The sequence below is a fragment of the Phalaenopsis equestris genome, unplaced genomic scaffold, assembly GCF_001263595.1.
Source record: "Phalaenopsis equestris unplaced genomic scaffold, ASM126359v1 Scaffold000224, whole genome shotgun sequence".
In the NCBI taxonomy this organism is placed as follows: Eukaryota; Viridiplantae; Streptophyta; class Magnoliopsida; order Asparagales; family Orchidaceae; genus Phalaenopsis; species Phalaenopsis equestris.
In genome coordinates this window covers 4,354,774-4,372,761 of record NW_018164666.1, presented here as the reverse complement: position 1 = coordinate 4,372,761, position 17,988 = coordinate 4,354,774, and the positions used below count along the sequence as shown (strand labels likewise).

The 17,988-nt window shown below is 34.3% G+C and overlaps 1 protein-coding gene across 1 annotated transcript; it reads right to left on the bottom strand.

The window, feature by feature from the left end:
• Positions 1-9,482: 9,482 nt before the first annotated feature.
• LOC110023449 (VIN3-like protein 2) lies at positions 9,483-15,375 on the bottom strand. Its single transcript, XM_020722874.1, has 4 exons — positions 15,189-15,375; positions 13,444-14,122; positions 10,903-11,210; positions 9,483-10,829 (listed from the first exon to the last, which is right to left on the bottom strand). The coding sequence occupies exons 1-4, from the start codon at positions 15,205-15,207 to the stop codon at positions 9,688-9,690; spliced, it is 2,148 nt and encodes a 715-aa protein (XP_020578533.1). The 5' UTR covers positions 15,208-15,375; the 3' UTR covers positions 9,483-9,687.
• Positions 15,376-17,988: the final 2,613 nt, after the last annotated feature.

Below are 17,988 nucleotides of genomic sequence, written 5' to 3'. Positions count from 1 at the left end.
ATATCAGCAGAGTTCTGACTTCCATAAATTTTTTCAAGCAATAATTATCTGTTATCCAATAATGACCGTATGAAGTGATACCTGATCTGAATGTGTTTTGTTCTGGACTGAAATGCTGGATTCCTGGCAAGGAATATGACGCTCTGACTATCACTGTAGAGTATGACCTTCTGATCCTTCTTGCTCAATTCTTTCAAGAAGCCCGGTAGCCATATCATCTCCTTTGTAGCCTCTGACACTGCTATATACTCAGCTTCTCTAGTAGACAACGAAACTGTCTTATGCATATTAGAGCCCCATGATACTGCAGTGCCACCAATAGCATAAATATAGCATGTAGTACTTCTTCTAGTATCAATATCTCCAGTTAGATCAGCATCAATATAGCCACGTACCTCTAAACTCTTTCCTGAGAAACACAAGCAAGTTCCTGAAAAGCCTCTTAGGTGTCTCAAGATCCACTTCACTGCTTCCCATTGTTCCTTTCCAGGTCCAGGATTACTCATGTATCTGCTAACCATGAATCTGCTAACGACTCCCACTGCATGGGCAATATCAGGTCTGGTACAAACCATATTATACATAAGTGAACCAATAGTTGAAGCACAAGAAATCTTACTCATGTAATCTTGTTCCTCCTCTGACTTGGGTGACTGATTCTTGTTGAGTCTAAAGTGACTTCCCAAGGGTGTGTCAACTGGTTTGGCCTTATCCATATAAAACCTGTTAAGTACTTTTTTCACATACTCAGCCTGAGAGAGTCTCAACATGTCTCTGACTCTATCTCTGACAATTACCATGCCAAGGATTTGCTTTGCCGCTCCCAAATCCTTCATTGTAAAATGCTCTGACATCTGCTCCTTCAGATTATTGATCTCATCAATATTAGCACCTGCGATAAGCATGTCATCCACGCACAACAATAGAATGATATATGAATTGTCAAAATACCTGACATAACAACAGTGATCTGTCTGACATCTGCTGTAGCCTGCACTATGCATGAAATTATCAAATTTCTTGTACCATTGTCTAGGAGCTTGCTTCAGGCCATACAAGCTCTTCTTCAATCTGCAAACTGACTCTTCCTTTCCTGGTGCCACGAACCCTTCAGGTTGGTGCATGTAGATGTCTTCTCCAAGTTCCCCATGAAGAAAAGTTGTCTTCACATCTACTGCTCAAGGAAGAGATCTTCAATAGCCACCATAGACAGTACCATTCTGATGGTTGTAAGCTTCGTCACAGGAGAGAAAATCTGTCACAGGATTCGTCACAGGAGAGAAAATCTCAGAATAATCAATACCATGCTTATGTTGAAAACCCTTTACAATAAGTCTAGCCTTGTACATCTTACTACTATCATGCTCAGTCTTCACCTAGTACACCCACTTGTTGTGTAATGCCTTCTTCCCAGTTGGAAGATCTGCTAACTCCCAAGTCTGATTTTCAAGCAGAGAATCCATCTCCTCCTTCATGGCTAGCTCCCACTTGCTCAAATTTTCATCTTGCAAGATTTTTTCATAACTCTGAGGTTCTCCACCATCTGTCAGCAAAATGTAGTTTAAAGTTGGAGAATAACACTGTGGAGAACGTTTAGCTCTTTTTTACCTGCAAACTGCAACTATTGGGGTAGACTGCTCTGAAACTGATTATGGAACACTAGGAGTAGATGCCCCGGATCCACTCCCCTCGTCGCCTGCATCTCTGTCATGCAGTGCGACATCTAGTAAATCATCAAACTTTACCAACTCAGATTCCTTCAGTGTTGTTTCAGAAACTGTACTGGACTTGTCCTTGTACATAACATTCTCATTGAAAACCACGTTCCTGCTCCTTATGATCTTCCGACTTCCTTATGATTTGCTCCTTATGATCTTTCGACTCTGATCATCCCAAAAATGATATCCAAATGCCTTATCTCCATAACCAATGAAATAACACCTCTTTGACTTAGCCTCAAGCTTGCTACGAGCATCAGGATTAATGAGAATATAAGAAAGTTAACCAAAATTCTTAAGGTGAGAAAATTTGACCTCTTTCCCACTCCAGACTTCTTCAGGTAATTCACAGTTTAATGGAACAAATGAACCCCTGTTGATCAAATAAATTGCAATACTGATCGCTTCTGCTGGTAGTCTAGCGTGCAATCTCATGCTTCAAGCCCGCTCATTAATGTTCCTGTTCATGCGCTCTGCAACACCATTTTGTTGTGGTGTTCCTGGAATGGTCTTCTCCATCCTGATTCCCTGAGATGCACAGTACTCCTTGAACCCACCATCAATGTACTCACCATCATTATCAGACCTCAGACATTTCAGCTTTAAGCATGTCTCTGTCTCAACCATGGTCTTCCAAGTCTTGAACACACTGAATACATCAGTTTTATACTTCAAGAAATAAACACATACCTTTATGTTATGATCATCAATAAATGTGACATAGTAACGAGATCCTCCAATAGATACCAATGGAGAAGGTCCCCACACATCTGTGTGTACAAGATTTAGCTTTCCTGCCTTTGGCGTCCTGCCACCTTTCAAGAAACTGACATTCCTCTACTTCCCCATAATGCAACTCTCGCACATGCTGAATCAATTGACTTCAGTTCTGGTAGCTTGCCTCTGGACTGAAGTTCCTTCATACCTCTTTGACTCATGTGTTCAAGTCTACAATGCCACAACTCTGTTGGGTTGTCTGCAACAGTAATATCAACACTGTTAATTAAGTCAGTAGTCATATATAACACACCAGTTTTCTTACCCCTAGCCAATAACAATGCTCCTTTAGTAATCTTCCAGGTACTATCTGAGAAAACTAATGAATGTCCACATTCATCAAGTTGCCCAACAGAAATAAGGTTCTTCTTCAGTTAAGGAATGTATCTGACCTTTTGCAGAGTCCACTTGTTCTTGTTTGGAAGTGCAATGTCAATATCTCACATTCCTACCACGTTCAGAGCTTCTCCATCTGCCAGATATACTTTCCTAAAGTCACCTGCAACATAATTCTGCATCATTTCCCGATGGAAAATTGTATGGAAAGAAGCTTCTGAATCCAGTATCCAGTTATCAACAGGACTATGAACTGCCAGCAGTAGCGCATCATGTGATTCTTTGGTTACCACATTTGCACTGTCATTCTTCTTCTTCTTAAGATTCATGCAGTTCCTTCTTATGTGGCCAATTTTGTTACAATTATAGCAAGTTACTTGTTTACCAGGCCTTAACTTGCTCCTGCTTTTGTTCTTTGATTTTGATCTTCCCCTGTTTGAGTTCCTGTCAAGTGATCTCCCTCTGGAATCAACATTTAATACTGAACTCAAACCTGAGATCTCGCCAGAATCTTTCCCGCGCACCTCCTCAGCCAAAATCAAATCACGAATATCTTTAAATTTCAGTTTAGATTTACCTGCAGAATTACTGACAGAATTACTGATACCTGCAGAATTACTGACAGCCATCATCATAGCTTTCCAGCTGTTTGACAATGAAGCTAACAAGATCAGTGCACGTATCTCATCATCAAATTCAATTTCAACAGACAATAATTGATTTGTGATAGTTTTGAAATCACTCAGGTGTTGTACAACAGACGTACCTTCCTCCATCTTCAAATTGAATAACTTCTTCATCAGAAATACGTTGTTATTCGTCGATGACTTTTCATACATACCTGAAAGGGCTGCCATAAGATATGCAGTCTCTTCCCCTTAACGATGTTATGTGCAACATACCTCGATAGGGTCAATCAAATAACCTCCAAAACCTGTCTATCCAACAAATTTCATTCAGCTTCATCCATTCTTTCAGGTCTTTTCCCCAATAACGGAAGATGAGGTTTCTTTCCATAGAGGTAATCCTCTATCTGCATCCTCCAATAACCAAAATTTGTGCCATCGAACTTCTTGATCCCTGAAACCTTCACTTCGTCCGCAGTCATTGGCTCTGATACCAGTTGTTGTGGTATATGTATATGAAATTTAAACCGATTGACGACAAAGGGAATAAAATAGCACGTGAAAAATCACACCAAAAAAGAACACACAGATTTACGTGGTTCGACAAATTGCCTACATCCACGGAGTTGTAGAGAATTTTACTAATTGAGGAATTTACACCGTCTGACCACGTCGACAATTACAAGAAAGATATTTCTTACTTCCTCTCTCTATATCCGAGAGCCACAACAGAGGACAAGTGCAAAGAAAAGGAAACACCATAAGAAAGCACCACAAGCAACAATTCCTTCTTACTTTCTTCACCTCAAGCAAGAACTCCTTCCTGACTTCACCGCAAAAAAGAAGTCCTTATTCCTGTCTTCAACACAAGCAAGAAATCCTTCCTTCATGTCTTCAATGCAAATCCTTTCTTCCTGTCTTCAACGCAAGAACCAAATCATTCCTTCAACATTAGCAGAAACTCACACAGAGGGAGCGGAGGAAGAAAGTTTCTGTTTCGCAAAACAAGAGGTAGGTGAGGCTTCAGTTTCGTGAATATATGCGGACCGAACGTGACGTGGGGCGGGAGACGTTCGCGTAATGGAAGGGAGGCGGGAGCAGTTTTTTTTTTTTTCGTTTTCGTGGACCGTCTCCACTTAACAATACATCCCTTAAATATTTTAGACAAATTTTGGTAATTTCTTGACTATCATGTACTTTTTTATTTGACATCATCCATCATACATAATTATAATTATTGAAAATATAAAGGAATACATGCATCGGGGAATGTTGGTCTAATAAAGCCCCTAACCATATATTGTATTTGTCTAATTAATATCACTTTCATGCTTACATGGATCCAAAATCACTCAGAAAATATCAATTTTTGGGAAATATTATAGAAAAAAATTATTAAATATCTAGGAAAGAATTTTATTTTATCAAGTATCTCGATCCTTTTTTTTTAAAATTATCATCACATATAATTGTTACTCTAGAAAACACAAGAGAATCAAGTGGTTCTTGATGTAGGACTAATTGTGCTCCAATATATTCAATTTATTCTATTTCATGATATTTTTAGAAAATTTCCGTGCTTCCTACATTTTAATTTTAAACAATAACTTGTCTTTATCCCACTAAATGGGATCGGTTACTTGCATCGTTTGTCTCGTTTGTGTCCTATTGAGTATCCTGTTTTTCATTTAAAATTGTTTCGATAAATTTTTTTGCGCCAGCTAAAATAATCCTCCATTTTTCACATACGGGGCGTGGGACCCAACAATGTTAATCTCTTTATTTTAATTTTAACAAGCGAATAATGGCACCTTTTGTATGGTTGGATCTCATTACTATTTAATTATTCCTCATTATATTTAATCTTGGTAGAATCTTTTAATCTGCATGAAAAGTAATTGTAGTTTCATTATTAGATCAATGAAGGAGAGTTAAAATTCTTATCAAATGATTTGAGTTAATAATTTTTAGAATGAGAAAAACTATGAGGTGGGCTTGCACTTGTCAAATTATGAATTGGAGTTCATATATTTATTCAGACGGATAGTGTAACTGAGTTAATATTATTGGAGCCCACTCTGATGAAGGTTAAATGGGTCCATTTTGATGATTTGAAATTCACCTTCAGGATTAATTTTTTTTATATATAAAATAATAATAAATAACTGAAAAATTAAATGGACAATAGCTTAATTTGTTGAACCTAAATTTATCTGTCAATTGTATCTAATAAATTGAGAGTAAAGGAAAAAAGCGAGAGAGAGAGAGAGAGAGAGAGAGAGAGAGAGAGAGAGAGAGAGAGAGAGAGGGAGAGAGAGGGAGAGAACTTCAAAGTATCCTCTTTCTCCCAAGTTTCAACAAAGAAAATCATTAAATTTATTGTTGCATTTATTTATAGGGGGCTGAAATTATTATAAAATGACATTTGAAATCCTGATCCTCTTTGGTCGGCCGAATTTGATTATTCAATTTTAGGTTGATCGACTCTCAAGTGATTAGTCTTTGACAACCAGCCTCTGAGCCGATTGAGCACTGGTCGGTCGGCCTTTAATCCATTGTTTTCTAGCCAGTCGATCGCTCACTTGATCAGTCTATGACATGTCAACAACTATTGTTAGATTGTCCTAATTTTGGTTCCCTGCATTGATTTACATTCATCTTTTAACAGATGACTTGTTTTAAATTGACTGATTCACGAAAGATTCAGTCAAGAGTATTATTATCGTACAAGTTCAAATAATAATTTTTTACAATATATAATATTGATTGAATAAAGTAAAAAATTGTCATTGTGATAGTTTAAAATAAACTTCAAAATAATAAAGAATATGTACTACAAAATATGTCAGCACGAATCTCAAGACAGATGAACGATTCAAGACGAAAAAACGACCGATTGAACGTAGTTCTTGACTACCGTTTTAGGCTGCATGACGGCTAGAGGAGTATCATGCTCGAACGATCGGTGAAACGTGCCAGGAGAATTCTCACAGGGCAGTGATTAGCCCTCGGGACAATGGACATGAAACATTCTTTCAAATTAAATATCGATAGGGTTGAGGCTTGTCGTATGATCGACAAACTCTTATCAATCGAATCAATTTCCTAATCTTATTGTATTCAAATAACTTTATAATTACTAAAAAATATATTTAAGAAGTTAATGATAAGGTGACTAATATGTACTTTTATAACACTGAGATCTATTCTTATAAAAAAGAGGTTTATGTTCTGAATAAAAGGCTAGACTCTCTTTTACTATAATTGACCTCTCTCTCTCTCTCTCTCTCTCCCTATCTCTCTCTCTCCACTATGAAATGTCCTATATATCTTTGGCGTGTTTCCCGGACATTCTCGGATTCAATATAATACAAACTGTGTTCACTGGAATTAAATTCATCCAAAATAAATTATATCGATAGAAACCCATTAATTAAAACCCCTTTTAGTAATCAAACTTCTATAATTTAAAATGCTTTGTTAACGAGAAAAAAAAAACACCGTCCTGTGTTTATAGCAAATCCATCCTGCTTCTTTTACAGTAATTACTTCTGATGTGTATTCTTTAAACGATAATTGTATTTTCTTTTTATTTTTTTTAATATATATATATATATATATATATATATCGAACTTACTCCATAAAAAAGCCAATGCTATTTTTTAAATTACCCAAAAAAAAAAAGGCAGAAGTAGATATCAAAATAATCAAACCTGCCTAAAAAAATTAACCTAAAAGTCAATTCACACGTTTAAATAAAAATAAATAAAAACATTTTCAAGCTCCACTTTGATTCCCGGCCAATAATCACTACGCTGCTCTGCCTTTTCTTTTTTAATTTTTTTCAGAGTCAAAAACATTATCAATAAAGAAACATTTTATTCATGTCAGATTCCACCACCCACAAAGCAAGGATAATATTTTTTTTTCTTCGTACGCCAAAATTTGACATTTTCGAAATTACAAACTTATCCTCAGGAGCTGAAACATTTTTATCCAGTCTTTTTTAAGTGGATCAATTAATGTGAAATTAACATATTAATTATTTTCAAAGGAGTGCAAACATTATTATTTTCGGGTTGTTGAAAGTTCGGACGGGTGAATTGTCTTTTTCGGGCTTCATAATTATGAATTAGTGTATGATTGAAATGCTTTCTTGTCACGTTGAAACATAATCAATTTGTATAACTTAAGAAATATATTCTTCATTTTTTTAAATAAATTGTATTTTGATGTCTATCACTAAGAATTTTTTTTAGAAAAATGTATTTGGTTTAAAATAAGCGGTGTTACAGTGGCTTCTAAATAATCATTCTCTCATATTATGATTAATAGCATAAAAATAAGAAATATTATTACGTAAATTATGACTAAGTAATGTTTTACATGCAAACTTCTGAACTTCACATTAATCACGGCAATTAAGTACATTAGATCGATGATTAATGTGTTCATACACAGTCAGACAAATGCTTTTATTTGCATAAGTTGATGTCTAAATACTATAATGTTTTTATGAATTGATTTCATTTGACAAATAATTAATTATAATTACACTTGCGGAATTTGTATGGTGGTTTGAGCCATGTTCATCATCTATCAGTCTGAATTTGAGTGCAAGGAAGCACATGCATACCACTCAATATATCTAACACCAAAATTTCAATGTTTACTTCAATTTTTACATGCATGCCCCGTAGCTATGCATGCAAATTTAAGCCTTTTCATTTGTTGCCTTTCGTAACATAAAAGTGATTTAGAAATACATGACACACACTTCTTATGAATTTACATATCTAACACCCAAATTTTGATATTTATACTTAATTATTTAATAATGAATATCCAACAGTTGAATTAAAAGAAATTTTTTTATTTACAAATAGCAATAAATACCAAGTCAATCACACATTCACACTTTATAAGATATAAATCAAAACTTTCAAGTAGAATACACAAGAACTAAATTGTGCACAAAGTGTAGGTGAGTTGGTGGCGGCTCTATGTAAGTCTCCTCTCGACTTGAGTTCGAATCCTAGACCATACGGAATTCGAATTTGAACATGGCGATTGATTGGGAGGTCTGCCCTTAAGCAAATTCTTTCAAAAATAAATAAATAACTAAATTATTCTCTAAGCCTGCATTGCTTTTAAAAAGTTGGTCTTAAAACAGTTATATAAACTGTTGGGGGATACATTGAAAAGGCTCTAATATAATTTTCTAGATTACCATATTATATATTTTTTTTTTTTTGCTTGGGAGGAAATTACATACATAGCACCAAAAACATTGCTATTTACAAATTCAGCACCTCTTTCATCCATTTTTCAAATTCTCACTAAAATGTAAAATTTTATGAGGAAACCTCAACTTATATATTTCTCATCCTTATCAAATTCCCAATGGTTTGATGATGGCATGTAAATGCATTGGTTCAGTAGTTCAAAAACATCACTTTGTGTTAAATTTGTATAGTGATGTTTTGGGTGCGCTATTTGTTACATTTGAGCGAATTTAATCGTAGAAATACACAAATCGTATATACAAGGCTATCAACTCAAAATCTTTTGATTGAAAACCCAAACTCTTAACAAAAAAAAGCTCAAGAATGACGTGCATACGAGCAAATACATGTAGCCCAATTTAAGAAGATTAAATTGAGAAGATTAATGCCCAATCAATATGCAACAATATCAACATTATTTATACTGACCAAAAAAACATTTAAAAAAAAAAATCTACCCTATTTTGAAAATTTAAAATTTAAATCCTTCATAATGTTAGAATAGAGCATTATCCAGCCTGAATGATAAGGAAGTGGGCGAATAATTTAAATACATGAAATTTTAATGGTCATGGGCTCCCCTGGAAGCAATGACATTAAAAAAGTCTATCCAGAAATCCACTTCTCCATATAAAAATTAGATTTTTTTTAAAAAAAAAGCTATAATGAATAATCAAAAAAATTGCAACCAAAGAAAGAATGGAGGAAGAAGAGAATGTAGAAAAGAAGACTGCTTAAACTGAGAAACTGAAGGCTAGTGTAATATAAATCAAAGGTTCAATGACAAATGAGCTATGGTATAACTTACAAATTAAACTTAAATCACTTATCCTGAAATCATTGATGAAATAAATAACACTTTCAAATAAGAATTAAATGCAACAATTTATATCCAATGAATCTCTCAGACGAAGTTACCGGAAGAAGTAGAAAGAGCCCAATAGTCAGTGCCATAGCTTCATACAGAACCCATTTGGCACTGGTGGTGGCCTTTTGCTGCAAATGGCATCAGAAAATGTATCAACCAGCTGACCAGCGAGGCTCCCGGGATCATCAATCAACGTATCAACATAAACACTCACAACTCTCCTCTCCTGTAGTGTCGCCCTCAAGCTGAACCATGTCAGAAATTTGACTCTAAAGTTGCTTTCTATGTACCCATCACACTCCAGCCACCGGATCACTTTAACACAGTATTCATAGTCCCCTTCCATGGGTCCATCCTCCTGACAGAATTCATCACATTGCCCACTTCTTTTCTTTGATGAGCTCCCAGGCTCCTTCTCTGGTTTTGGAATGCCAGTCCCAAGCAGTAAATTAATGCTGGATTTGGCAGATCCAGCTTCCAGCCTGCCAGCAGTGGCAGGAAGGCATGGAACAAGAACCATCTCTTTACCGATGGGAGCTGTAGATGCATTTTCTGATTTAGGAATGTCTAATGGCTGGTTGAGCTCCGTTGAGTTGTTCGAGTCCCGATGGGAGTCCGTGTTCAATGTAGAGTTGGGTTCCTCATCCAGGGCTGATCCAGAGAGGCCTGGCCTTTCTTCCTCATCCATTTCTTTACAGCTATAGATTTGATCACAGGATTTTTCTGAAACCATTACCTCAGGTTTTTCTCTATAACCAAAATAACTGTTACCAGGAGATTTATTCAAGTCTGCATATATGCCTGTATTATGAGACTCATCTGCTTCAGAAGAGGGATTTGAGAGGCCGCTGCTATTAGTTTTTGGTGATGCTTCTTCTGCGGCAGGATGAATAATAGCCTCTTTTTTTATCAAATCATCAGTTTTCACTCCTACTTCCCAATTCCCCAATTCTACTCTTTCACTAAATGCAATAACTTTAAAAATGTATTCTGTGCCTGGAACAAGTCCAGTTACTAGAAACTTTCTATTTGGCTTATAAAGTCTACAAGTTGGCTCGGCAGGATATGCAACTGCATCAACTTTACGATGCCAAATTTTATACCCAAACAGCTCTTCGGATAAAAATGGATGGTAAGTTTCAGAGTCCAAAACTATAATAAGTGAAGATGATGACTTATCTTCAAATTTTATGAATTCAGATGGAATTGAAACAGCTTCTGCAAACAAAGTGCAGCTTTTAAAAGCAAGATGAGCATAGAAACTGTAATGGTAAATCTGTAAATGGCTTACGTTGGAATTGCAAATTTGCGGATTGAGCACTTGATAACAATGTATCTACAGTTTCGATAGCTCGGGCGCAAAGTCTTTGGACTTCAGCACCGACAGTAAGTCTGTTAACAATCCCATGACCCCTGTATTGCGGGGTAAGTAGAAGGCCAACCTCAGATTCTAACATTTTCATTGCTTCATCCACAATTTCATGCAATTTTTGAAATTTCTGGGTTCCATTGAGTAACTTATGGCTTAGAGAAACCCGATGGCAGAGCACATCAACCCTCCTAGCATCCTTTGCAATTATGAGTTGCTTCCTCCAGCATCTGCAAGACAAATGAGAGAAAATTCAGAAAGCAATAAGGTTTAATATATATCTATTCTTAAAAAAGCCCAACCATTTGGATAAATCTAATAATTTAAACATGTTCTGCTCATATATGTTTGGGTTAGTTTCCACTCACCCAGAGTTTGATACACACAAAAATGTGGGCCTTTATTTTTCCTTGAGCAAAGTAAAAGCATCAATCAGATAAACACATTCAAAAATCAAAATCGCATACAGCACCAATAAAATTAAGATTCATATTCAAATCACACCCAACCAAACAAAACAAGATACTAAAAAATTCATTATTTCTAACAGTACAATTTGCTGCCAACACTTTTATGGAACATCAAGGATACTCGAAAAAATATTGAAGGATGGAACTAACAAACAAACCAATTTTTCGAACAAAGCGGAAGAAAATCCCAAAAATTATATTTGCTAATGGAAACCACTAGAATTCATGATGGATAAGGGGATGTGTAACAAATATAAACAGACATCTACATATAATTGATGTATAAACATTGAGCTGGAAGCCTGGAATCTCCTGCATGTGAGGGCATTGCTTCTGTAATTATTTTAGTTAAGCCTAAAACTATCAAAACACCAAATGCAACCTCTTCTCATTGCATGAATAATGCAAGGTCGTAATGCATGGTTGATTGCAAAGCAACAAACATAATTACAAGTGTACAATTTGTGGCAGGCCAAGAAACAATTAGCGGCCAATCAATGAAGAACCTAACAAGAATCAAATAAGTTGGTGAAGTTTCAGATAAAAGCCAAGATATATATGAAGCTCCTTAAACATTATACATAAATATTATTTAACTCGAAACAAATTAGACACAATATACTAAAAACAGCTAAAAATAACAGAAACAAAAAAATAGTCTAAAGTGCCACAGCAGTCAAATTTATCGTTATTAGTAGAAAAGAGATGCTCAAAACAATCCAGTTTTCCAAAATTTTCTAACTTTTTCTTTAAGAAATTGCATAATTTGCCATAATCAACTAACTAGAAGAATGATATATATACTGCTACTACAGTTTTTGGGACATTTAGGAGAAAAGCCATTCACGCCAAACAGCAGTTGATAAAACGTTGAATTCATAATGGATAATGCATTGGAGATTAGCATTCATACTTTTAATTGAAGAAACTGCAAAATTTGCCATAATCAACTAACCAGAAAAATGAGATATAAACTGCTACTTCAGTGTCTGGGACATTTAGGAGATAAGCTATTCAAGCCAAACAACAGTTGATCAAGCGTTGTATTCATAATGGATAATGCATGAAGATTAGTATTCTATACCTTTATATACTTTCATATGGTGATAGATATCCATCTGAGTTGTTAATGCCAAAGATGGAGACTTTTACTTTTATTCGAAAACATGAAGAAATATCCAATAGAAAAGTTACCTCTAATGTGACATCAAGATACTGGGTTTGATGAAAGGGAAACATGTTGTGCATGAATCCAACCAAACCCTGAATTCCATAAGAGCTTCATACGCACTAGTTATATCAGTTTTCTCCTTTTTTTTGTAAGGATCAAATGTAAGCATAGAAACCACCAAGCTAAATTTCTTAACAAACAATTCACATTTGAAATCGTTTCATTAATTTTAATACTAGTTTTAAGGTAAGTTGTCGACCAAACATCAGCCCTTAACTTTTTTCATCCAGACTTTGGACCTACAAAGATGGTTTTCACAATTTAATATGCGAGGAACTTAAAATAAATCTAACAAATAGCATCTCTAATACAAAAAGGTTCAAAATATAAGCATAATCCTGAGTAAACACATATGGCAAGAGATCCATTTAAGAAACAATGAGATATTATGTTAATGACGTAGAGATTTCTTGGTAGTACTCATGCTAATATTTTTTTGGCTACAATAAAATGACTATCCTATGCACTGTCAAAACAACAAAACATTCCTCGGCATAAGCTTTAGATTACAAACATCAAAAGGAAGAACAAGAACACCAAATGTACGCAGACACCTTATCCAAACTTACAATACTTATTTAGAAATCTTACAATACTTATTTAGAAATCTAATATATTTATGCATGCTTTAGAAATCTATTTAGAAATCTTACAATACTTATTTAGAAATCTAATATATTTATGCATGCATGCCTGAAAGAACATCAGAAAAATGGTAACACAACTTTAGCATTGTAGGAAAAAGCAGAGAAAATATATTACCCCAGCAAGCTGTTCACTCTTCTACATTGAACGCAACAGTAGCTCCCATCAAGCTTTGAACGCTGCCCGCTATTTGCCATGCCAGTTCTTTCATCCTTCAGGGCACAGTCTAGATGGCAAGATAAACCACATAAAACACCATGACTCAAATCTTCTGAGCTGCAAAACAGCCATAGGCTCGGGTCCTTATTATCATCATAATTATGACAGATGCAACAAGAACATCTTTTACAAAACAAATCCTCCAGACTTAAAGGCGCCCTGCAAGCTACATTTAGGCACAAACGGGTGCTCTTTGAAGCTTCACTTTCATCACTAAGTGAGAGAACATTCGCTTCAACTGGCAAACGTGAAGGGTGATCATTTTTCCTCTGTCTTTTCACTGGGATTGGAGGATCAAGCCTGGAAGGATGCCCAGTTGAATCTGTGTCATCTACATACTTACCCGACTTCTTCTCAGATACGATTTTGAAGAGATTCTCTATTAGTTTGTGCTTCGTTAAGCCAGTGTACTTCCTCTCCTTTCCCATCTCCACGCAAAGAATCTGTAGGAGATCCCTGCGGCTCCATGTCTGGAGCTTTTCAGGTGCGCTCTCAGGCCATTTGGCCAGTTGCCAAACAATCTCTCTCTTTTCCCTGATGCTTAACTTCTGGCATTTTGATGGGTCAAGCACATATCCTGTTGCAGAATACAAACCCAATATAATAAAAACAAGCAGCATAACGAATAATACATCGTAAGAATTCGATGGATTGAAATGCCGTCCAAAAAAGTAACAATAAAGAAGATATAAATAATTAATAGTGAGTTCGTGATATTCAAACTTTTCACGACATGAAGCCCTCAGTTTGCAACTGTATTTGATTAGCAAGATGCTTCGCTCAACTTGTACCAACTTCAACATCAAAACTCTTCCTTTTTTTTTTTTTTTTTTTTTTTGCATGAAAATATTATAACTTTAATATTGAATAAAATAACACTTTGCACGCCAAATTAATTACATAACAATTGAAACCATATTTTGCCAACTCAAAATAATGTTGGATTTTAAGAGCAAGCTTAACATGCATGGTGGAGGTGCCTAGAAAAAAAAATCTTCATAAACCAATACAAATTGTGACTCCGTTCTACATGAATCTCATTCTACAAAAGATCTACGGAACACTTCGCCACAAGAAAAAAAGAAGGAAAAACTGCCTTGAAATTCTACGAATTAAGATATTCAGAACAGGAAGAAGAATACACACGAAACTAGACTTCTCAGGGCAACCAATAACGTGGAGCACGACAACTCGGCTCAGCTTTACCAGCAAATCAGCGGATATTAAACATGAGATAAGGATTCAACGTTCCAAAACAAAGAAGCGGAAGGTAGAATCAAGCACAAACCATCTACTTTCCATTGAAAAGATGCTTTGTCCTTTCATGGAGGAGAAGAGTTAGAAAGCGTACTAGTAGAAGAAATTCCAAAGCCTAAGCGTACCCTAGCACAACTATCGTCCCCTGCAATGCCTAAAAAACCCACGAAAAGCCATAGCAGAAATTTGCCTGAATGAGGAACCAAACCCTCAAAAGCCCTTAACATATCCAATATTGACCTCAACCGGAATGATTTCCACTCAAAATTTGATGGCTCTAGCAGATCCAGACCATCCCGCGCAAAAAAAAAAAAAAATAACGGAGTAATGGCTAAAAACTCAGCGGCGGAAATCACGAGATGAAGACGAAAGAAGAGGAAACCCACCGAAGAAAGGAGGATCCATGGAGGCGTTAGCTCTTCGTTTCGTCTTCCTGTAATTTTTCACATTACAAGAAGCGAAGCATCACCCCCTTCTCCCCCCCCTCTGATCATCCTCCTCCAACACGGAAGAAAGAAGAAACTGATGAAGCCAATAATAATCCAATAAATTTTGTTTTGCAAATTTAGCCTTTTTATATTCTTATACATTACAATTGGCCTTTAGGGTCTCAATGAAAATATATATAATTGCTTAAGGACGCTGCGACCAAGAATACCTTTTGGGCCATCCATTAATAAATATGCACCCATCTTAAAGCTTAGTTGTGATGGTGAACGGCTCATAAACTTATCTATTTTTTAAAATATTTAAAATTTCTCCATCAAAGTAATATAATATGTCCTAAATTAATTAATGAAAAAAAAAATCATTTATTTTATAAAATGTTATATTATTAAAAGTATGAAAGCATATTGTTCCAATTATCTTACAATTAAAATGTTTTAAGCTTTTCACATTGCATTATTATTCTCTAAAAAAACACGTATTTTCTGTCCAGACACCTGACGTATCTCTACGTGCGGCGCAGGTTATTCCTGAGTTATTCTCAGATTATTTATGGGTTATTTTCAATAATCCCGAAATAACCTAGAAATAAAGACCGCAGGTTATTTCTGAGTTATTTCAGGATTATTGAAAATCACCCAAAAATAACCTAAAATAAGTCATGCACGTCAAGAGTTCGCACATAAAATTTTTTTGCTAAAAAAACGGTTTCCTTATTACTTCTAAATTTTTATGTATCTATAAAATTATCCAACACTTACTTTTATCAGTCATAAGTTGATCTAAACATTAAATAGATAATAAAAAGTTCAACCCGCATTTTTCTAGATTAAATTCTCAATAAATTATAGAAATATATGAACTTTAATTGTTCATAATTTTTTTTAATAAATACTAAATTTATAAATAAGCCGGATTTAATCATTTATTTGAAAATTTTAAATATTCAAAATGTTTCGGCTTTTTCACTTTAACAAGCCTATCCATACAATATTTTAAGTTATCGCCCGACGATCGTCTTAAACTCCCGAGAAAATTATTTGGAGATTTTAATAAAGTTAATAGGCAGACGTGAAAAAAAATTTAACTTTAAAATTTAATACAACATGATTCTTATGTATTGAACATAAACCCTAAACTTTATTTTGCACATTATACCGCATAAATCTTTTATATGGCATCAAAAGTATAATCATTTTTAACTTGGTAAAAGTGATGCATCTTTTCATGCATAGGGATTGTAGCATGTATATAAAAATTAAAATTTAGGGGTTAGATGTGCAAATACACATAAGAATTGAGTGGTACGTTTATAAATCTTCATAAAAAAGGGCCATTTTCTAAGTATTTACATATCTAAAACATATATTTTAGATATCTATATCACCAAAATCTTTCATATTCCATAAAATATTTACCTTTTAAAAAGTTAAATACACATTTTTATACACAAGTAATAATTGAAGTTTATGTGACATATATGTAAATATATAGAAATTAAGTGGCATGCATGTAAATATTTATTTGTTTTAATAACCAACAATACATGACTGCCATTATATACATTTTGTATTATATTAATCTGAAATTATAGTTTATCATGAAAAAAGTTCAATAAGAATATTCTAAGTTATGCTTTTTTCATATTTTGTTAAATCAAGCTCTATTTTTTTTCTTATTTTGTTGCACACTCTCACTCCAAAATAGAGCCGTTTCATTAGTTCTTACGAATAAAAATAGATTAAAAAATTAGTTTGATTCTAATTAATTTGATTTAAAAAGTTTTTTTTTTTCTTTTGTTGGCGAGCTTCGAGAATTGGACTGTTTGGTGTGCGGAGAAATGACCAACCATCTAGCCATGATCTCATCCACAATAAGTAAATCCTATTAAATGCAATCAACTTTTTTAAAAAAATTAAATTAAAAAAAATTACAAAAGTGAAACAAACAATCTGCTTTATTGGCTTATTTGGTTTTATGGCTAATTTAGTAAGTTATTTAATTAATTTTTTTTTAAATAATTTTATGTTTGATACCATATAAAACTCTTTATGTCTCTAATCAATGAATCATCCACTCATTATGACTTTCTTAGAATGGAGAATGCCTTTTATTATAATTTGAAGAATTTACGTTGTATTTGCATATCTAATACCTAATCCTTGATATTTATTTTTATAACACTTTAGTTTCACGGTCCATCAAAATATATGCAAGAAAATATGTATTTTACCCCTAAAAAAATTAATATCAATAATATTTTATAAATCATTAAAAATTTCAGTGTAATGCAAAGAAAAATCAAAATTTAAATTTTAGATATACAAATACATAAAATTATGTGATAAAATCAAATAAGCCAATAAAAAAAATCTTATGTGATAAAAAATCATTTATTTTTATTTTGCGACCTGATTTAGAATCTTCAATTGTTAGATATATTATATCTTGCACAAATCTTCAATTTTGGGTTCCATTTGGCAAAAGAATAAAAACTTTTAGATAAAAAAGAATGGTCAAAAAGGTGAGGAGAAGCGGAAAAGAGGGATTTTTTGCGTTTTAAGAGACAATTGGAGGCGAAGATTTGTGTATTTGCTACTTAACAAAGTCCCCACATGCGAGATTCTAAGTTTGATTGGTTCCTTGTGGCCTTGCTTCACATACCTTCCAATACTTGCATGATTTGTGGGCCTGTATGAGCAGCTTTCCCTATCTCCATTTATATATATATATATATAT